General features: G+C 39.4%; 1 protein-coding gene across 6 annotated transcripts in view; it reads right to left on the bottom strand.

Annotated features, from left to right (window-relative positions):
• The window catches only part of HECW2 (HECT, C2 and WW domain containing E3 ubiquitin protein ligase 2), a 392473-nt gene that overhangs the window by 97115 nt on the left and 271724 nt on the right, over positions 1 to 23634 (bottom strand). For 5 of the 6 annotated variants that reach the window (XM_040475725.1, XM_040475723.1, XM_040475721.1 and 2 more), the window contains 4 exons: positions 19490 to 19640; positions 18705 to 18808; positions 17852 to 17976; positions 5150 to 5335 (listed from right to left, as the gene is read on the bottom strand). In XM_040475725.1, the coding sequence (XP_040331659.1) occupies positions 5150 to 5335; positions 17852 to 17976; positions 18705 to 18808; positions 19490 to 19640 (566 nt within the window). The remainder of the gene's footprint in view (positions 1 to 5149; positions 5336 to 17851; positions 17977 to 18704; positions 18809 to 19489; positions 19641 to 23634) is intronic. The other variant, XM_040475726.1, reaches the window with a different exon arrangement.

The raw sequence follows: 23634 nt of genomic DNA on the forward strand, positions 1-23634 counted from the left end.
GTTTACTTACACACCTAATCTCTTTGAGCCTTAGTTCCTTCATCTATAGCAAAACCTATTCCATAGGGTTATTGTGAAAGTTTAATGAGCTAACATAATATCCCTAACATAGAGCCTTGCATCGAATAAGCCATTATTATTATTATATTTCATTATCCTAAGTACCCCTAGCATAAGAAATCAATGGTATTTAAGTATGAAGCCACGTATATGTCTCTGGTGGTGTATCCTCTGCTAGAATACCTATGATCTCATCAGGGCATCCATATATGTCTCAGCCTTGAAGGGTACTGGCAACCCCAGCATTTGGCCTGGAACTCTCAATAAAGGATCTCTCATTTCCAAAGACGATCGTTCCAGCAGAGAACAGTGGTTAAGTCACATTGCTAGTGTTTGACTCCTGGATTCCTCACTTGCTAGCTAAAATTATACACATTATTTACCATCCCTAAATTTCACACAATGTGGATAATAATAGTAATAATACAGCCACCTCATAAATTGCCATGAAGTGCAAATAAGATCATCCATAGGAGAGTACCTAGTACAGTGCCTGGCATGTGGCGGGAGTTTAATAACTGCAGGTATCATTGTCATCATCAGTATCACTGTCATCATTATCACCATCATCATTATCTCACCTGGCAAGCCTGATATTGTTCTTATTCTTTAATTAATAGTTAATTAAACACTATTTTATTCCTATTCTTTTTTGTGAGTCAAGGACATGATTCACCCTTGAACTTCCAAAAAGAGGATACCAGATCTAGAATCCTGTGAAATTTCATCCAATTTAAATCCTTGGCTTCAAGTAATTAGAAAAAAGTCTCTCCCCAACTTGAAGACTGTTAACGTGCAGCACAAGCATAATCACCACCTTGTTTAAACAATATTGTGGAAGATCCAAGGCAACATGGGCATTAAGAGAGGTCGAATGGAGCAAATCTAGGAGCTATTTCTGGTGAAAGCACAGAAAGAGGAGGAAGCGGGGAGGGAGTCTTCATCTGTCCAAAGCAGAAATTACTATAAACTGGGGAACTACAGGTGACAAGTTTCATACATCAAACTTGTTTTGAGAACCTTCCATGTAAAAGGCACTGCGGTGGAAGAGAGGGTAATTAAAAAATAAATACAAGAACCCCCCAGAAAGGGATCATCTGCTTGGGGAGATAAAACATGTTAACGGCTATAGCATGAGACAGATGCAGATAGATGTCATGAAAACAATACAAGGGAAATTATGTGAGGATACAAGAAAGGACTGATCACTTACGCCCAGATTGCAAAGAGCAGCTCACACTATATGCTGTCCTTCAATGATGCATCTGAAAGTCCCCACCTCCTCAATGGTGGTAGGAAATCCTATGGTACCTTCTGCTACCTTTATTATGATTGTGAGAAGACATCCATTCTCCCTACTCACTGGTGACAGGCAGAATAAGAGCACAGACTCAGGAGCTGAACTGTCTGTGTTCAAATTGCGTATTAATTGTGGGACCTTGGTCAGTTCACTTAACCATGCTCTGCCTTAGTTTCCGCTTATTTAAAATGTGGATAAAAACAGCAGCTATCTACCAGGCTGCTGTGAGCATGAAAGGAACTAATATAAGTGCTTACACCAGTGGGTAGCACATAGTCAAAGCTACATACTACCTAATGCTACACTGCTGGCTTTTATCACTGCCATCACAGGGGCATGCACATGTGAGGCATTCAGAAGGATGTGAATATGTGCTGAATGACTATAAACGAAAACACAAAAAGAAAATGTTGCAACTGAGAAGAGAAGATGGAGCTAGGTTTTGTAAGTCTGAAGAGCTAACTTTGAAAACACTCTGCTTGAGAAGCATTTCCTTTCATGTAGATGAGGACTTGGATATCCTGTTCCATGTCAATTCTAAAAACCAGTAGTCACTGTGGGAAAATAACTTTGTAGTATTTAATAGTTTTTTATATTAAGTGGGGGGAAAGTTTACTCCCTTTAAGTGTTCTGGAAGCAAAGCAATTCATTAAAAAGGGGGACTAGAGTGTATTATGCTAAGCAAAATACGTCAGTCAGAGAAAGAAAAATACCGTATGATTTCACTCACACGTGGAATTTAAGAAACAGACCAAATGAACATAGGGGAAGGAAAGGAAAAATAGAATAAGATAAAAACAGAGAGGGAGGCAAACCATGAGAGACTCTTAATGATAGAATAAACTGAGGGTTGCTGGAGGGGAGGTAGGTAGGGGGATGGGCTAAATGGGTGGTGGACATTAAGGAGGGGGGCACTTGTAGGGATGAGCACTGGGTGTTATATGTAAGTGATGAATCACTAAATTCTATTCATGAAACCAATACTACACTATATGCAGTGTAGCATTTAATAAAATCTTGGGAGAAAAAAAAGGGGGGTGAGCTAAAATTTCAGGGCTAGAAAAAGACCTATTAACTGCCTTGGAGGATAAGAGCTATGATATCTAAAATGCAGCCAAATGCAGTGCAGCCCTCTACAGACCTAGCACAAACAACTTCCAAATGTTCCTTCAAATTATTTCAGACAACTGGAAGCCAGTCATTTGTAAAGGAAGGTGGGAGGAATCACAGGGAGATATACCTGCTTCAGTTAAGGTGTCCAACTTAACTAAAAATTAAAAGTCCTACTGCACAAAGCAGAGATTAGGCTAATGTGATAAGCTTTCAGGCCTGTTTGATAATCCATTTTGTCCACAAGGCAATATAGAAGGGGTCTTTCTATATTTTTCATGCCAAGCAGCGTTCAAATGCAAAGCCACCAGTAGACTGCAAGATCAACTATCTACCAGCCCACACTCAAGGTTCTTTACAATTCCTACAACTTTAGGTTGAAATTCCCAAATAAGTCCAAAACCTTCAGGGAATAAAATACATAGTTGCATTACCCACATAGCTGAGATAATGTTTACCTGTGTTTAACTATGGAAACTTTTATAAAGACTATGAGACAGAACTTGTTCTTAAGAATACATCGTAACTCTTCTTAAATAGTGTCCTAAATGTAATTTAAAACTTTTCTCAAGGTCCAGGGATTATTAATAAGCAGCTGTCTCCTGAAGTGTGTCTGGCAAGTTATGACTGGCAGGAAAGGAGGGCCCCACTATGTATACAAAAGTTCCTGATCTCCTTTAGTGAAGGATACAAAAATGACTTAGTAAGTTAAGTCTCTAGACAGAGCAGAAATATATGGCAGCATTATCTCAACTTGGGCTTTCCCTGGACCCATGGCTCTCTAATGAGTGTAACTCCTCATGACACAGGGGACATCTTGTCTCAGCTGAGAACAGATCTGAATTCCTGATATGGTACTTCTCTTTTATACCCAGGTATAATACCATCAGTATTTTCCTAAGTCTTTACTTGGACAACCTATGCTCTTCCATTCAGTAGAATGTTTACCAACATTGGGCTCTCAGGCTGCTGAACCAAACTTAGCACCAGCAATGTGCCATCTTCTCTGGGAGGAGAGAGTACAGGAAATGCCAGGTGGCCCTGCTTCCAGCTTCCTAGTGTCCTGGAAAGGCTTCCCTGCCAGGGACATAATCACAAATCCATTCTCTTTCATCTATTCTAAATTTCATGCTTGAGACTTCTAATCTTCTCTTGGCTGGGAATGATAGGTTTATTTTTAAAATTTCTAGAAATCAAGTCAATAGTTTCAATGAGAGTCTGAGGGCTCCTCCCATGCATTAAAATACATGCCTTTTGTAACATCTATTTGGACTGGTTATAGGTTCTCAGATAAGCTAGCTGGAAGCTGAGTTCAAGTGAATAAGATGCTACTGTGTTATTATTGCTAGGGTACCTTGAGGGAGGATGGCATTTATTGAGTACCTTAAACATTTCATTTGCTTTGAATGCTCTTTTCCTTATATGGTTTACTCCTTGCTTCATTTGGGTCTCTGTTCACATATAGCCTTACCTGTGAGGCATTCCCTGGCCACTCCTGTCTTTCTCTAGACTCCATCCCCCTGATTTTTTTTTAAATCACAGCATTAATCGATACTTGGCATGCTATTTGTTTATTTCTGTCTCTTTCCATGAGAATGGCAGTCCTACGAAATAGCTGGCTTACCTGTTTTGCATTGGTGCTCTATAAATATTTGCTGAATGAATGAGAGAAGCAAGGTTAAATACTTTAAATAGCATGTCATTTTAATCCTCTCCATCCTTCAAGTCATGTATTTCAAGTCTTTTTACATACAGGGAAACTGAGGCTAGTTACTCAATACATGGAGAGCATATGCGGTTAAGAGCATGAACCCTTGCACCAGACTGCCTGGGTTAGAGCACAGTTTGGTCACTTGCCCTCTCTGACATTGGGCAAGTCACCAAACCATTCTGGACCTGTGGCTTCTAATCTGTAAGTGGCAATAATAGTAACCATTGCCTTCTGAAATTGTTGTGAGGAGCTTAAATATATCTTAAATAGCTCATGGCTCACAGCAGGTACTAAACCAGAGTTAAATAAATACAATCTTAACTGAGAAACACCTTATAAAAATTACTAACGTTCTCATTCTGCTTCTTACTCATAACAACTTCCTGATCATAACCCAGGTTTCTGGTTCATCTATCTATAAAGAGAGTGCAGATGTGGTTACTCTGGCCTGTGTGACACAATTACGCGTTTCTCATCATAAATGAATTACTCCGTGAGTGCTGTTTCATATAACAAAATCAGGGTTCTGAACCAACATCACTGAGGTCACAAGACACACCTTGTATAGTTATTTACTGACCTCCTAGCCACCTTCCACAAACAACACCCCAACTTTTAAATAAACCATCCATCACACAAGCTGTACAACTGAGAAAGAAGTGTCACTGCCTAGGAAATCTTTTCTCTGATCAGCAGAAAATGGTGACTACAGGTAGAAGGATATCCAGGCAAAAGGGAGTATTTTGCCAAACAAATGTCCCCACACCTGTCTGCCCCACACACTGTTTCAGAACAGCATATGGCTGCTTGTAGTAACAACCTGTAGTCCAGGTTTCACTGGAACCTGGACGGGGAAGGTTTCACCTCTCAAAGGCTCTCAGCCCTCCCTCAATGGCAGAGGCACTGCCAAAGCCACAAGCAGCCCGCGGTCACTCGGCAGCTTCCACGCGGCAACTCCCCCATGTTACCTTGCCCTGATGATCGTGTTTCATTTCCCAGCCCCTTGGCAGCTCCAGCTGTTTGTTGGCGAACATATTGAGGAATCCCACAAGATCTCGGTTATGCTGGTAGCGTTCAAAGTGGTGGGTGTCCCGCCGGACTTTGGTGATCATGTGCTTCAAACACGTATTGTTTGTAAACATGCGGTAGGCACTCTGGAGGAAAGAATGGAGAGCCCACGTTAACCGGCCTGGGACCCGCAAAAGGAACACACATGGTACTCGAGGGCACATTTAGTCTTCCAGTGGGCATATCAGCTTCAACGTAACTCTGGACCCGCACATGGAAACAGCAGGCTGAGAAAAATATTTTGATGAAAATAAAATAGGAAGACTACAGAAAGTAAGGTATCTTCACTGATGAGGTCTCATTTTCTAAAGAACAAGAATGCTGTGGAGTCTCATTCTACAGGGGATGTTAGATCCTAAAGTTGGTCTTAGAAAAAAAGCACACAAAGTCACATCATGTCAGACACAAATATACCACCTCACAGGGACCCCCAACATAGCCAGTTTTTTGCTCTAGCACTGGAAGAGATGACTGGTCTTTGGGTGAGCGCCAGATGAAACAGTTGGCATGCACTTAGCAGCCAAGTTGTATGGAAAAATGCTTGGCCACATATTTGAATATTAGGAGTCCATGCAAAGGGCTGAGTTGCAGTCACTGAGACTCAAATCCAACTGAGACCACAACAGATCAAAGTTTTTCATCTTACACCTTCTTTGAGGCAAAATCACAGAGAATAGAATGACAGGCTGAACTGCCTGGGCTGTATACATATTTTTTTTTTCGTTCTCTATTTTTTCTGTGTGTGTGTGTGAGTGTGTGTGTGTGTGTGTGTGTGTGTACACATATATACATATATGGCTGAATTTATACAGTTGAAATACATGTTTAATAAACTCCACCACACAAAAAAAGTGATTGTCTTGTGAAAAATGCTGTATTCTTCATCTCTATGATACTTAAACAAGATTCCAAAAATTGACCATAAACCATGGCTATCAACATATAAGTCGACAAAGATTCATCACATAATATCATGTGCCAAGAAGTAGAAAAGGAGTAACTGTATGGAGCTATTTCCTTGAATTATCAGACAGAAGATGATATTCATGAAATTACAAGGTGGTGAATGACCTACTCTGAAATTCTATTCTTCTCAGATAGATTCAAAGGATTCTTCTTACCTTTAGTTTCCCAGGCCACTAGATTGAGTCTGGAGGCCTTCAGGCTTTACTTTATACGTTCTGTTATTTATTTCATACACTAAGGTAGACCAAAACAAACCCCAAAGAAACCAGAATCTCTGGAAATAATTTCATTTTAATAAACATTTACTATCTTTGCTATGCCCAGTACTGTGATAGTTATTGAAGATAAAAGATGAATGACAATGAGGTCAGTTAATATTGTTCTTGTCTGTCCAGGATCCCTCAAGATGTGTCATGTTCTGGTCAAAGCATTTTTGAGGATGTGCATCCTTCTAGAGCTTTCTTATGTTTGGTACTTATCATAGAAGCTACTGATGTTTGAAATGGAGGTTGCTCCCCAGCCCGGGTCCCTCAATCCCTGAATGACTACAGGGATCACAGAACCTTGATGACCCAACTGGGAATGACAAACAAACCTTTGTCCCCTTAAGCCACTGAGATTTGTTGGTTGCTATTATTGACATATAGCTTAAACTACATAAAATAACTTTTATATAGTTTTTCTGATTGACTCACCATCATGATATACTTTTTACTAAAATATTTTTTTTCCTATCAAAACAAATGGAAGAAAGGAAGGAAGAGAGGGAGAGAAGAGAGGGAGGGAAGGAAGGAGGCAGGGAGGGAGGGAGGGAGGGAGGGAGGGAGGAAGGAAGGAAGGAAGGAAGGAAGGAAGGAAGGAAGGAAAGAAGGGAGGAAAGAAGGAAGGAAGGAAGGCAGGGACAGAGGGAGACGGACCACACTGAACCATCCTCAAATATTAGTGCACTAACTCCTGGGTACACCTGAGTAAAATACTTTGAGGTTGTATTTCAACCTGGTAATCTAAATGAGAGGAGGCTTTGATGGCTGTGAGAAATTGTGAGGCTCAGAGCACAGAACACTGCCAACGCAGGCAAGTCTACACAGAGGCTCTGGGCAATTAGAGAGCATGAGAGAATAAGAAAGTGATACCATGAAAGCGGAGAAGGAGACTAATAAAAGAAGTTGGAGGTTGTCAGAGACAAACACTAGCTAACTAATAGTTTAGCCCGTGGCTGACCCTGTCTTGGTGTTTTATGCACAATCAGCAAGGCATCTGTTTTCTGCATTTGGCTTCTTGCCGCAGATGTATTTTCACGGAAGCCAATGCAAGCTTAGAGGCCTGAGACCATACGAGCTTGAGTGGTGGTCGGCAATGAGCTTTCAAGTCATACATCCTAATCAGTCTCTTTGGGGACAAATTATTGTGGGATAATTCTGCCAGATAAATCGTTACATTACCTGTTGTTCTAAATAGGTATATCTCTTGGCCCCCCTCATTTCTTCCTCCCCTCTCTAATGCAAGTAAATAGGCTACATCCTGACTCTATCTAGAGCACCAGACCTGCTCCTCATTCTGCTGAAGAAAAGGAGAACTTCATTAGGGCAAGAAATAGTGATTAGGTGAAAGAACCTCCTTCCCAAGCTGGAAGTAATTCCGGGGGCTACACAGCTCTTTCAGTTCAGGAGTCTTATGGCTGATCGTATAATTAATTATGTGTTTTCATTTTCCTCCTCTCCTCTCAGTAAGACATACAATATAGGGCCAAGTTCAAGTGACCTGCTAAAAAAGCATCTATCAAAGTAAAATAAGTGCAAGAAAGATTTACTGGAAACTAGCAAACAATCTTTGGAACCATAGCTTTTTCAAGTCTGAATAACATGCACAAGACTGTAAGTGTCTATATAAAACCCTTAAGGCAAATAGGAACATCCCTCCATACTGCTACATTTTTATAAAGAAACTACACACACACACACACACACACACACACACACACATACATGTGTAAATTTATTTATATATGTATTTATGTATATACACATGTGACATATATTTATACACATGTTATGTGTGTTTATATGTTTATGTACATGTTTATTATATTTTTAATACATATTTAATTTTTAACATATACACTATTTTTTAATATATAGTTATACATATGTAAGTAAATATATTTCAGAAAGAATAATTATACTCCATTTTATACAGAATTACACTGAAGATTCTAGTCACAGCCCTGTCACTCATGGACAGAGACAAAGAAAATCATTTAATCTCTGCCTCAGAGATTACATCTTTGCTCAACTGTAAAATGATTAATAATAACTTCCTTGCTTTCTTCACAGGCATGTGAGATTCAAATCCAATGAAACAAAGGATGTAAAACTGCTTTGAAGAGGTAAAAAATAACTATAAAAATACAGAGTAGAAGTAACTAAAGGAATATATAAGGGATTATACCTATCATACGTATGTTATAACAGATGAATGATAGCAGTAAAATTGTTTTCTACTTTTGAGGTCTTTGAAGATCCTGGGCCAGCATCCCATTTTCTATTAACTAAAGAAGGTTTTCATAACCTTTCATTAATTATTTCATAAGCCCGGTGTTAAACCCCAAGGATACACACATGGGGATGAGCACAGCCCCATGATTCAAAAGGATGGTAAGGAACGTTATAGGGAAAGGTGGGAGGACGAGGTTCCCTGGAGGCAGAAAGGAGAGTTTGGAAATCGAAGGCCACAGTAGCAGTGAAAATACTGAAACACAGATAAAACTAGCAGAGCTAAGTATAAGAGGGGTCCCAAGACTTGAGAAACACTAAACAGGTGGGATTAGATTAAAAGAGTTTAGTCTTCCTGGAAGTGGACAACAAGAAAGCTGTGGGTTAAGAGAAAAGAGGCATTTCATTCTCCCTCTGTGGTTCGGTGTTTCTGACTGAGTGAGGATCTTTCCGGTGTTTGGGTTGTTGTTTTGTTTTGGTCTTATAGAAAAAGATGGTAATGTATAGAATGCAAAGAACGATCTCGTCTGGGAAGCTGCTGCACGTGGAGTCACGAGTAGCAAGGCGAGTTGGCAACTGCTAATTGTAGATGAAGCCCCTTTACATGATCTCTAAAGGATGCATGTTTTCTTTTCCTTTCATGTGATTTAAAAGGTCCTCTTCAATTATTGCTTCTCTATTCCAAAATTCCTTTCTTAACCTTATTCTTGGTTGCTTCTTGTTTCCCGTGCAAGAAATGAACATCCAATGGCTGCGTGAATGATGAACTGAACTTATTTAGTGGAATTTTGTTAAAATAACATTCCTCAGAGCTTAATGTGTTTTGTTTAGTTAAGTGTGTTAAGGTATTAGAAGTGAAAAATATTGAGAGGGGTTGAGGGGAATGTTATTCCCATTTGGTGACAGAATAAGAACATTATATATAAATATTCATTTCTTATCAACCAACCACAATGCAAATAATAGTCAATCCTTTTTTTCTTTTTCTGGCAGGTTTCTTTCTTTCTTTAGTGTTATGGTGAACATATGTCTGGGATTACCTGGCCCAGTCCTGATTTCATCTAATTTGGTTCTTTTCAATAACACAGGCAAGTACATTAACTCTAAATAAAATCTATCTTTCATATTTTGTAAATCCTTCATCAAGAATAGGTACTCTGAATCCACACTTGGAAAATATCATCACTGCATCTATAGCAAATGTCTCTCATATTCACAAGGGAACAGATGTGAGCATTCGTATACCTTATTCACTAAACGAGCTTTACTATGAATAAAATCAAGTAACATTGTTTCCGTAAGATGTATGCTGGGATATGGAAATAGTTCTCATACATAGTCTGTCTTCACTTTAATCATAAGGGATCTTATATTGTTTTCATCTAGCTAAAGAGTAAAATGGAGGGAAAATTTAACTTATTCGGCAAAACTAACTGTAAACTATCAACTCATGTATTTTGCAATAGCAGGAATTCCTGACTTGTAAGAATATATTTATATATTTTTGAATATTTTTTTTCCATTAACTACCAAGAAGTTTAATTTTTTTTAATGTTTATTATTAATTCTTGGGAGAGTTAGAGTGACAGAAAATGAGTGGGGAGGGGCAGAGAGAAAGGGAGACACAGAATCTGAAGCAGGCTCCAGGCTCCAAGCTGTCAGTACAGAGCCCATGTGGGGCTCAAACTCGTGAACCATGAGACATGACCTGAGCCGGAGTCGGATGCTCAACCGACTGAGTCACCCAGGCGCCCCTAACTACCAAGAAGTTTAGGTGGTAAAGTTAATGTATTTCTACAGCTTACTAAAAGGAGAATAATAATTTTTGGCGTGTATGTTGCAAACATTATTCAGTTACATATAAGGAAACGTATTTACGTCTGACATTAATTAGACAAACACAGGCATGGCAACTATAAAAGACATGACGCTAATAACTAAATCTTGAGTTATCAGAGTCAGTTTATGAATACAATATTGGAAGAAATCTGATCACACCAGCAGAGGGCAGCAGTATATATCTTAAAGCAACCACAATGCAAAATTTGAAAAAAAACCAAAAAACAAAAAAACTTTGTTTCTAAAGTTTTCCTTTAGAGTTATGACAATCATATGTCTACTTAATTTCATTATTTTCAATAAAAATTAAGTAAGTTACTGCTACATGAAATCTATTTTCATGAGTATTTTTCAACATAAATTGATTATCTTCAAATCATAAAAAGAATACTCCTTTCGTATGTTAAGCATTTTCAACAATATAAACAAGGAAGCTACTGAAACAGTTATGGATAATAAACAATTCAAGCAAAAAAACACTAGATAATAAATCTTAAAATGAGGAAACCAAATAAAAGTTTGCTTTTAATTTCATCAAGTAATGCCCTTTTACAAAAAAATTTGTGTGACTTATTCCCATAAATTCATATGTTGAGATCATTAGTGAGATAAATCCTGCAACTTTAATTCCTGCCATATAAAAGTCAGGCAAATAAGACTTCCTAAACCCAACAGAATTTAAATCTTATAGAAATGCATAGATGCACAGCACAGATCATCTTTGTAGCTAATAATGAAGACAGTTTAGGTTGGAGAAAAAGAAGTTTAAATGCTTTAGAGAGAGTACCCTAAAATCAAGACAGGCTTCCCAGTGTAAAAAGTTGAAACATGCCCAAGAAAGGGGAAAGACGATGAAAACATGAAGACAAAAGAAATTAAAAAAAACTTTTAAGCTGCTGAGTATCTTCATGTTGTTAAAATACATGAGTTGTCAAAAGTCCAGATGCGTTACTGTTGTGACAAAAGCAGAGGGGTCATTTAACGCAGTATGTTTTTATTCTAGGAATTCCCAAATTATAGGTCATAGACCAATTGCATCAGAATCACTTAAGGAACCTAAAAAACAAACAAGCAAACAAACAAATGCCTGAGGTCCACTCCAGACCTAGTGAACCAGGATCTCCAAGGTTTGGGAACTAAGAATACGCGTTTATTTATAGAACTTGACCAACTTTAAAAGCTATAGCCTTTTATCACAACCCAATAACTCTGAATCCAGCCTTTACTTGAAACACAGAAGTGACGAGGAACTTGTACCCAAGAAGGCAGCCTATAAGTCAAGTTAGAACTTGGTATTAGTGAGGTCATATTGGTAGCTTAAAATCAGCTACATTGGGAGTATTAATATTACAAAAATCAGTAAATGCAAACCAGGCCTTGATATTATTTTGAGGGCTGCCTAGCTAGGTGCAGGCAAACGATGGACCTATAGGCTGGCTGGCTGTGTCTGCAAACAAATTTTTTTTGCAATGTAGCCACAGCCATTTGTTTACATATTGTCCTTGGCCCAAAAGCCTTTCAGCTTTCATTTGTTTTTGCTTTTGTTTTGTTTTCGTTAAAGTGTGTTGCTTTTTTCTAGATGTAAGGTCCAGACTTAAGAAACTGATGGAGAAAATAAAATGCTAATAATACAGATTAAACTTCACATTGTGCTGTTACACTGCAAGTAGCCCGCACACGTGCACACGCGTGTACACACACACACACACACACACACACATGAAGAAACAGAAGTCTAGTATTCAAAAGCGATTATCTGGTTCAAAAAGAAGGTGCTACCGACCTCACTGACAAAGGAGTAGGAAGCTCTGCCTTGTGTCTCCCTTGCTTTACTGTTGTCCTAATGGCTAATGCAAATGAATATATTCATGTGGGAACTTGCCTGTGAACTACAATGGTAGGCTGGCTACGGATACAAGACTTCGGCAAAAGGCAACAAAAGCATTTTGTGTATATTTTATCATTATTTTTAAATTGTGTGCTATACATCCTTCACTCAGTAAAATTATAAGACACACACACACACACACACACACACACTTTTTTCCTAGAGTCAGTTGTTGAACATTTACCAGCAAACCGCTGAACACTACCATCCAATCAATTGCTCTTTCTTGTAGGCTTTCCTTTTTCTTCTCCCCATAGTCTAATGTATTAGCAAGAATGTCTGCTCTCGTTCCAGAATATGTCCCATATTCATCCACTTGTCATCATATGTACTGCTACTGCACTAGTTCAAGCTCCTTCTATATGTTCCCATAGGGTCTTTTCACTTGTCTTTCTGATATCAGTCTTGCCCTCTAAAACCCATTCTTGGTAAAGCAGCTAGAAGGAACTTTCTTTTTTCTTTTCTTTTTTTTTTTTTTTTTACCTTTATTCATTTTTGAGAGACAAAAAGAAACAGAACATGAGCTCTGGAAGGGGCAGAGAGAGAGGGACACACAGAATCCGAAGCAGGCTGCAGACTCTGAGCTGTCAGCACAGAGCCCAATGCAGGGCTTGAACCCATAAACCGCGAGATCATGACCTGAGCTGCAGTCAGATGCTTAACCGACTGAGCTACCTACACAACCCTAGAAGGAACTTTCAAACCCTGAATTATTCCCTACAGGAAATTGCTTTAGAATAAAATCCATTTAGAATAAAGTCCAAACTCTGCCAGATCATACTGAAGCCCTGCCCACCTCTCTGACCTTATTATATACCACATATATACCACTTCAAATTCTTTCAAGCCTTAGAGCCTTTCCTTTTCCTTGGCAAGGAAGGTTCTGTTGCCAGACCTTTACCCTCCTGGCTTCTTGGCATTTTACAATAGCTTCAATGTGGCTCCCTCAAAGAGATCTTCCTCTCCACCCGATCTAAAGCAGTGCCTCCAGAAGCTCATCCCCAAGTACACCCGAGCCCAGTGTACTGTACCTCATGTCACACTGCATAACTCGAATGGCCTTTTCTTGTTCACTAGTTTGTTATTTATAATCTACTCTGTCTTGGTTAGTACTCTATTCCCAGTCCAGACTGTACCAGGCAAGTCACAGGCATTTAATACATACTGGTTGAGTGAATGCATAAAGGGCAAACAAATAAAGGAAAACTTGAGCTATCTGACTTCAAGTCTAAAGCTCTTCCCACCACAGCATGATACTGTCTTACAGTATCAATTCTAAATGTGAGCCCATTCTTCCTTGTGTAAAAGCCCCCTACCATCTCCTAAAATTGTCCCATACGTGAGTTTAGGTTCATGTAACCTGGCTTCTGCCTCCCTTGCCAGGTTCAAACCTGACTTTCAGTAGTGTCCTATGCCCTTAACACACCAGTAATGCCAAACTGCTATACTTCTGTACTAGTTCTGGTACTTCCATAATGATTATCAACACTGCTCTACAACTCCAGGAACCTCTGCTTTGCAAATGCTGCTCCTTCTACCAAAAGTGCTCTGGCCATCTCATTTCTAGGGTAAGTTCCTGTTCAGTTTTAAAAACATATCTCAAATGCAAACCCACTCATTACCCTTCCATGCGCCTTGCCCTGAGTGAATCACTCACTCTAGCAGGGAGTGAATCACTCACTCTAGCAGGGAGCCTGAGTGAATCACTCACTCTAGCAGCCTTCCACTATGGCACTCATAACTCTGCTCATTGCAGGGGGATGTGTTTCCAAGTATGGGACTCCTGGGTCCATAGCTTCTGTCATCTTTATATCTCTAGGACTTGGTATAGTGCCCAACACGTAACAGGGAATCAACAAACTACTGCTAAATTGAATGCACGGTAAATCTAATCCCTCTTGCATGAAACCTGAGGACAGCTGGCATGCTATGCATTGCTCACCCCTGTCCCAAGTCCTCTTTGCTCCAAGCTAAACCTGTAAACCAGGAGGTAATAATCAGTGAACCACATAGATGCTTATACTTGTAAAGCAAAGCTAATGAAATAAGACAGAAATACATTAACATCAGTATATATGAACACATTGATAACCTCACCCACCCCACCTCTGGACCATAGTCCTGGTGATCGAACTATGCCAACTTCTACCCAGCCCTGTAATCTCTGGTTTTCCTACGGTGTATAATCTGTTGTGTTAAATTCCATGTGTTCTTCTTCTTCCATTCCCTTAATGAGCAACCATGCCTACTTTCCTCTTATTGTTCACTAATTCTTTTCTATCTATTTTCCACCAAATCTTGCCTACTTTCTGCCTGTGGTTCCTCTCATGTTGGATGGTTCTTCTCTATTTCCTCACCTCCTAGTCCAGGCTCTTATCAACTCATGCCATGATGAAGGTATTACAGTTGACCCCTGAACAACTTGGGTCTGAACTATGTGAGTCCACTTAGATGTGGATTTTTTACAACACTCTTAAGATTTTTTAAATAGCATTTGCTGTTCTCTACCTTACTTTTTTGGAAGAATACAGTAAATAATATACATTTGAAATGTGTTATTAATGGACTGGTTTATTTTATCAGTAAGGCTTCTGGTCAAAAATAGCTATTAGTAAAGTTTTTGGAGAGTCAAAACACAGATTTTCAACTGTGTGTGGGGTTGACAACTCTAACCCCTGTGTTGTTCAAGGGTCAACTGGATATCCAACTGGACTTCTACGGCCACTGTTTCCCTCATTCTAAATCACTCCATGTGCAGCTAGGAAAACCTTCCTCTAATTACTATCTTCCCTCAGCCCTCTGAGATGTGTGACATAATGCCCCTTTTCCCACCATGTTACACCTAAACACCTGGCAGAGATAAAGAGCTACCTAGTCAAATTTAGAGCTATTTATTGCTACACTAGCACCATGATCCAAAATAATTAACAACTTGGCCAAACCAAAGCCTTAAAAGTATTTCTGGCTTCTTCCCTTTTCTCATCTCTGACAACCAATTCCTCACCACATCATAGTGATTCTACCTTCAGAATGTTTTTCAAATCCATGCACTTCTCTCCAGTTCCATGCCAAGCCCAAGGCTCCAGTCATCATTATCTTTTCCCTGGACCAGGAAAGAGTCTTCATTCTCATCATCCTGCTTTCACTCTTGTCTTTCAGAGTTACAGTTTCCACATTGGGCGTGTCAGTTTAAGTGCATGATGGCTCCCCATGCTCTCAGAATGATCCATGATCTGGATCTTGCTAACTTTCTGACTTAATATCACACTATTCCCCATTTCTATCATGACACAGCAGCCCTGTACAGTCTGCTCACTTTTCTGGTGTCCCTGCGCTCACTGCTTCAATTGCTTGAAATGAGCTTCCCCTGGCTTTTCCCATGACTGATGGTTTCTCATCTTTCAGCTCTTAACTCAAAACTAGTTCTTCTGAGACGCATTTTGCAGCCATCTTCCTAAAGTTGCCCTTACTCTCTGTCCACCCTGGGGAAAGAACTTTACCTTATTCCCCAGCGTCTGCAGCACCTGCCATAATTTCTAGCATAGATCATGTTTTCAGTAATATTTATTGGATGAATGAAAGAATTCAGTATGCATATAAGACACATTTTTTACTTCCATCTTTGTTCATGCATATCTTCCACCTAGAAGGTCATTCTACACGATTTTTACCAACTAATATCCATTATTTATTCTGTGATACAAGATTCACGTCACAAAGAAATCCTTTCTAACCAACCAATTTCTAACCAAAATGCTTTCCTATTCACATTCTAATTTTTATTCTACACACACACACATACACACACACACACACACACACACACACACACACAGAGTTTTGGCTTAATTTATATAGTATTTTCAAACCCTTCTCTTTTTTCTAGAAATGTTTTAGACAAATATCATGCTGCATGACCAAAAAATAAGTGTGCAACATTTTCACTGTCACCCTATACACTCTAGTTTCTTCAGGAGGTCAATGCTTTTTTTTTTTAATTTTTTTAATGTTTATTTATTTTTGAGAGAGAGAGAGCGCATGTGTGCAAAGGAGGGGCAGAGAGAGAGGGAGACACAGAATCCGGAGCATTCCAGGCTCTAAGCTGTCAGCACAGAGCCCAACGCGGGGCTCGAACCCACAAACTGTGAGATCATGACCTGAGCCGAAGTCGGACGCTTCACTGACTGAGCCACCCAGGCACCCCTAATGTTTTTTGAGCAAAATAAAAACTTTCTAATCCAGGTTTAACTCCAAAATAATTGTGGGCAGAATTAGAGAGACTGGTTGTCCTGAAAAATTAAACAAGGGGATGGTATGTACGTGAGGGGTTTCTTGGTTAAGGAATCAAGATCAGGAAAAGGGGTAATTTTGGTTAATACTCAGGGCTTGAGGAAATGAAAGCAAAGAAGCAAAGGAGGGAGTCCTAGTGATTTCTCTCTATTTAGAACAATAACTAAAAGATTGAAGGACTAAAGTTTTTTTTTTTTAATCTTCTGGTTAACAAAAGATTTATTCTTTTAGCTGATACTAACATTTTTAGGCCCATAGCAAAATCACAGAGGTAGGGTTTCTAAACAATAGACACATGAGTAAAAGGACAAAAATTTAAATCTATTTCATTCTAAACACATCACCATGCCTCCCCCTCTAAAAAATAAAACCCTGAACTTCCATGCAAACTTCTTATATCTTTAAAACATTCCTCTACGCATTGATTTATTTTTCAGATTACAGCAATGTATAAAGTTTATATTTTCTCTTTCAGAGAACATGTATCACAGTCTCAAAGACTGACCTGACCACTGCCTGCTATCAATGCACAGATATTTAGTCACATTTTTGCACGCAAAATAAGGTGGTCATCAAGAGCATAGACTCTAGAGTTAGTATCTCTGGCATTTTAACCCCAATGATACCACTTAGTAGGTGTATAACTTTAGGAATGTTTTTTTTTTGTTGTTTGGGTTTTTTTTTAAGTATACTTGACACACAATATTGCATTAATTTCAGGTGTGCAACACAGTGATTTAACCACTCTCTGTACTATGCTCACCACAAGTATAGCCATCATCTGTCACCATACAATGCTACTACAATACCATTGGCTGTATTTCCTATCTCTAGCTTTTATTCTCATGATTTATTCATCCCATAATGGAAGCCTGTATCTTGGGAATGTTATTTAACCTCTCTGGGCCTCAGTTTCTTTATCTGGAAAAATGAGAGTTTTATCAAACTCATAGGTTTCTTTGGACCAAACGGGTTAAAACATAAATAGTGCTTAATACAGACCTTGGAACACACTTAGTGCTCAGCAAGCATTAGCTCTTGTCATTCTTACCATTATCACATATATGAGGATAATTTCCTTTGGCCAATGACTTTTTCCGTTACAAACTCTTAGGTTTGATACTCACAGGGTTAGAATGCAGCACGGTGAAGAACTCTGGGCTGATGAGGAACTTCACAGGGGGGGACTGTAACAGCAACGTGAGCCTGGATCTGGAGGTAGAGTGGGGCAGGACGTTCTCTCGTCGGAAATCTAGATGGGGTAGACCACAAAGGCTTTTAGGGAAACCTTTCCATGTACTGGAAACATACTTATTCACTTCCATCTATGCTTTAAAAGAACCAAAGGATGCCTGTATCATTTGCTATTATTTTAATTCTCTGAATACTCTTTTCTTTGATGCAAATTCATAGATAAGACCTGACGAAAATAGAATTGAACATTTCTCGCCACTACTAACATTTTAGTGCATCCTTAGATGTTCTAAGTGATCAGATTAAATCATTTCCCACTATCCCACAGATCCAGAGATTAAAGTCATTTATATTCTATTTGGTTTTGTGGTTCTTTTCTTAGCACTAACAAAAAGTCAGGGATTAGAAGAGGTCTCTGGTGAATTCTGCTATTTGCATTTGATTACCAGATCTTATTGAAGAACAAAAGTTCACTAAAAGGAAATCTCATTTCTTGGAAATCCTTATTATTTGTTTTCTACTTTTGTGAGATTACAAACCAAACCAACCTAGGGGCACCTGTGTGGCTCAGTCAGTTAACTCTTGATTTCGACTCAATTTATGATCTCACAGATCATGGCACTGAACCCCAAGTAAGGCTCTGCACTGCCAGCATGGAGCCTGCTTGGGATTCTCTCCCTCTCTCTCTCTCTCTCTCTGCCCCTCCACTGCCCATGTTCTCTCTCTTTCAAAATAAATAAACAAACTTTAAAAACAAACAAACCAAACCAATCTAAAGGCTTTTACCTGCACTGGCTGGGTGAAAGTCAGCTTCTTCTCCTGCCCCATCAACAGCATTGGTATTTTCCTCAGGCCTCTCGTTAGTCATGGTTCTGCGAATACTCTGGTATCTGAAATCATGAGCCTACCATCACATCACGGCAGCCTCTGAAAGAAGGCTCAACCATTCCCCCAGAGCCCAGAAGGCATCACTATCTTCTCAGCCTCAGGCCTATCTCCCCAAACCTCCATTTCCTGACCTTCTGGGCCACCTGTTGTTTAAAAGTAAATTACAATGCATTGAATTTCTTCTGTCTGTTGTTTGTGGAACATTTTCCTAACAAAATAATAAAACTTAAAAAAAATTGTGGCCCTTAACCAAAGAAAACTAAATACTTATATTGTTAAAGAACTTTTTACTTCATAGCAATTAGTTCTCAAAAAAAGAACAACATTTAAAAAGCTTAATAATAAAGATGCATGATGAATGGAGATTCTAGATATTTAGAAAGATATTTGGCTTCAGTTATATATGTATATGCTCTGTTTTGCTAAAAATTAATGACTTGGGATGACCAAAAGCATCATCATTACTTTCTTTTCTAGTCTGCAAACAAGTGGTGTATGCATATAGTTATTATTTTTTTAACCAGGAGAAATTCAAGAAAGTCTCTAAATCAAGAGGTACCAGCTACATCTTAATGACAGGTCACCCAAAGATGAAAGATAGACAACCATGTTTTCTACTTGGGCCCACGTAAAAATAAGCCCAACCACCCACTAACAGTCATAGTGAAAACGTGCGTCCTCACCGCCGGTTCAGCTGCTCCATTTGCTGTATGGAGTTTGATCTTTGCAGCACCTGAGGGGCGGGAGGGGCTGTTGGTCGCTGCCACGTGGTGGTTCTGTTTACGTGATCCACGTAGAAGATCCTGCCGTGGCTGTCAATGCGTGCTTCCCAATCTATATAGCAGGAATGCACCAAGGCTGGTTAGAAGAGGACCTGAGGCCATTAACGTGGGTCATTAATTTCAGCATGTGTTTTCCCTGACATGCTATAAATTGGGGCTAATAACATATACCTCACTGTATAATCAGGCACTTCCCCCAGTCCACTTCATGATCTGTTGTGATCAGTTAGTAAACATACTGTGTGTGTGTGTGTGTGTGTGTGTGTGTGTGTGTGTGTGTGTGTGTAATACCAACCCTTTAAAGAGTTTCTGAATGTAGAGAATCCTTCCAGATCTGCCCACAATGCTCATCTTCATGTATAACTGCCAGCATTTTAAAAATACAAGTAGGGGGCAGGCCCAGTTGGTTAAGCATCCAACTCTTGATTTTGGCTCAGGTCATGATCTCCCAGTCATGAGATCGTAGTGCTCTGTGCTGACAACATGGAGCATGCTTGAGATTCTCTCTCTCCCTTTCTCTATACCCCTTCCCTGCTAGCACATTCGTGCACTCTCTCTCTCTGTCTCTCTCTCTCTCAAAAATAAATAAATAAACCTTTAAAAAATAAGTAAAAATAAAAATACAAGTAGTTGGTCTACTGCAAAGACTTCAGGTATTTGCATTGAAATTGGTATTGATGATCATTTTCACCAAAAATGGATTTCCTTTTTTTTCCAGCGTAGATGAACGACTCATAGCTAGAACCTTCCAAGCATATTTACATAAAATTTTGGTACATGTAGTCTTCAAAAGAAAATAATGCTAGCCCAGGCATCAAATAGCATCATTACCTACAAGCTCCCGTTTGCATTTTCCCAAAGATGAATACGTTTTCAGAGCAGGGTAATTACTTGCCTCCAACCTCAAATAAATACAATGTTTTAAAACATTATTTAATTTTCTGTTTAAGCAACCTCATTGATTGTGTTCATCTTTGTAAACAAATACATAAGTGCATGTTACCCAAAAACAGAGAAAGCAGAGCCAGACATACCTCCTCTGTGGCTCTCTAAAAGGCCATTCTATTAAAATACACAAAGCATGAGCTGATCTTTTCAAAAGGGACAAGTCTGAAATGGATTGTAGTTGGAAAGTGCGATTTTATATAGCAGTATGTGAAAAGGGCAGAAATCTACTCTTTAACCAGCAAAGTTCTTTACACATTTCCATTTCTGCGTAAAATATTTTTTGAAATTAATATGCAACTTTTTCCTTAGCAGCTCAATTATTTCAAAACTCCCCATGTCATCACATAGCTTATCAACAGATACCATGGGTCTAATCCTGGAGACTAGTAGGAAGGCATGCCTGCTCCTGACCTCCTACAGTATTTACTCTGGAGGTGAACAGAGCGAGGATTCCAACAAAGTTCTCAGGGTTGGAAAGACCTGAATGCCAGCACCAGACAATCACTGCGGGCTGCCTCAGTGGGAGGTGGAAAGATCTGTTCTTGTTGTTCGTAGCACGTGGTAATTTATAACAAATGGCAGGAGAAAGAAAAATTGCGCTGAGAAAAAGCACCAGAGAGACAAACAAATTCAGTGCCACTCATGCTCCAAGGTAACGCAGACTCACAACGAACCAGCCAGCCAAATCTGAATTCTTTGGCCCCAGCTGCAATCCCATCAATAGGACATTTCAAAATGACCTCATGATCAGCCTGCCATAAGCTGACAAATGGTTACTACATTAGAGCCTTTCCAGGAATGATTTTCCAAAACCCTTTGATCTACTCCATTGTTTTGCTCTGCTCTTTGCATATTTCCCATCTCAAAGATCTTGAGAAGCAATTATGCCATCTCATTAGAGCCAGGGTAATTCAAGCACATATTCTATGCAAACCAAATGCACAAGAAAACAAATGGCCATTCCTTCTCCCAAAATTGTTTGCAGTTAGCTTCCAATTTTAGAAATGGAGAATCAGTCAACAAGGGATAAAAACAGAACAGAAACCAACTAAAGGAAGTAGAAAGAGAGGTGCTGCCAAACTCCCAAGATAAGCGTATAACTAAAATTTGGCTCTAAATTTTGGTTTTCTGGCAGTTCAGGCAGAAAAGAAAACACTGTTGCATACTTTCCATTTTCTGACAGAAGAAAGTAAAAAAAAATTATCTTCAAACATAGAACATTTTCCTTGAGCAAACTAGACAAGAATTTACCCCACTGAATGTGGTCTCTATGAGGCCACATGGGCAGCACAGTGGAGGTGGGGTGGGGAATCTCCAAATATATTTACCACCATACCTTGCACACAGCATGAAATGAATGGACGAGTAATTTAAAGAACATGAAGCCATAACAAAGAATGGTTCTTGTGTTCGCTTTCCACAAAGTCCAGGAATAACCTTGATGTATTTCAACAAAGATATCTCTGTGTGCAATGAGAAGAATAAGAAAAAGAAGTCCAAAAATGTGCTTTCTAAGAACACGGATGTTGGATGTATATTAAGACTATCCCTATTGGGGTGCCTGAGTGGCTTAGTCAGTGAAGCATCCAACTCTTGATTTTGGCTCTTGATCTCATGGGTTCATTAGATCAAGCCCTGCATCAGGCTCCTCACACTGACAGTGCAGAGACTGCTTGGGATTCTCTCTCTCTTCCTCTCTCTTCACCCTTCCTGCTCATGTTCTCTCTCTCAAAATAAATAAGTAAACTTAAAACATAAAAAAAAAACCTAATTAATTAAAAAAGAAAGACTATCCCTACCAAATGTCATGTCTTTAATGTCTATTTTGAGAGAGAGAGAGAGAGAGAGAGAGCAGGGGAGGGGCAGAGAAAGAGGGGGATAGAGGATCCGAAGCAGGATCTATGCTGACAGCAGAGGGCCTGATACGGGGCTCGAACTCAAACCACAAGACCATGACCTGAGCCGAAGTTGAACACTTAACCAACTGAGCCACCCAGGCACCCACAAATGTCATAACTTTAAATTGATGTTGTTACTTAAGTTCCCATAAAGAGTAATGTTGTCTTCCTGATTTCAAACGGACACCTGGCATTGGATTGAGAAAGGATGTTAGGTCTTTGATCTGTTCAGGAAGTACAGATCCATTCTTACCCAAGTGGTCAATACCCTACCATCGAGAAAAAGACAGTAGAAGGGCCTCCAGAAAGATGAGCTCTTTATCGTATCTATCAAAGGAGAGAGGTGGGTATGGTTATTTTACATCTTATAAATTTTTATATTGGACCTGGTTTGTTCTGGGTACAAGCAACCATATTAAGAACTCATTGCCCAACATCAAAGTTTTTTTTTCAGAGATCATGATAAAATCAGACAGGCAGGATTAGAAGACCGGGAACTTGGCATTTACTTCCTTGTCTTGCCACAATGTACAATGGGGTATATCATCAGTGCGCCATGAGCCTGAGAACAGTGTACCGAGATGTGTGTATATGTAGGGCACCAAATCGGGAAGAAGGCCTGGGGTTTCTGGCCGTGGCTTTGTCACACTTTTGCTACGACACCTTCAACAACTCATTACACCTCTATGAACCACAGTTTCTTTACCTGAAACATTAGAGGGCAGAATTATACATTGCTAAGGTCTCTTTCCGTTCTAAAATTATAAGAATCTTCAAAACGACACCCATTTTTCTACATTAGGTTCAGTAAGAACCTGTCAACATCTTATGTCTAGGCCAGAATTTGCAAACTAAACTCTAATTAATTTAGCCTTATAAAGCCAGGGGCTTTGAGATGCTGAGTGTTGGGGCTCCAGAACTATCTGCCAACACCATGTTAGCCATTGCAGCCCCCCCGTATTATCTGTTGTGCCTACTGGTCTTCCACGTAAGACTTCATTTTCATAAAGAGCTTCAGTGAAAGAGTTTGAAAACTGTCATCTACAGAAATGTTTCTCAAAGTTTGGGACTCTGACAGCACGTGTCAGAATCACTTTGAGGACCAATATAAATGCAGATTCCCAGGACAAACCTCAGGTCTGTAAAACCAGACTCTCTGAAGCTAGGACTCACTTATCTACATTTTTGAGAACCTTCCCA

This window comes from Herpailurus yagouaroundi, unplaced genomic scaffold, assembly GCF_014898765.1.
Source record: "Herpailurus yagouaroundi ecotype Mexico unplaced genomic scaffold, PumYag 140, whole genome shotgun sequence".
In the NCBI taxonomy this organism is placed as follows: Eukaryota; Metazoa; Chordata; class Mammalia; order Carnivora; family Felidae; genus Herpailurus; species Herpailurus yagouaroundi.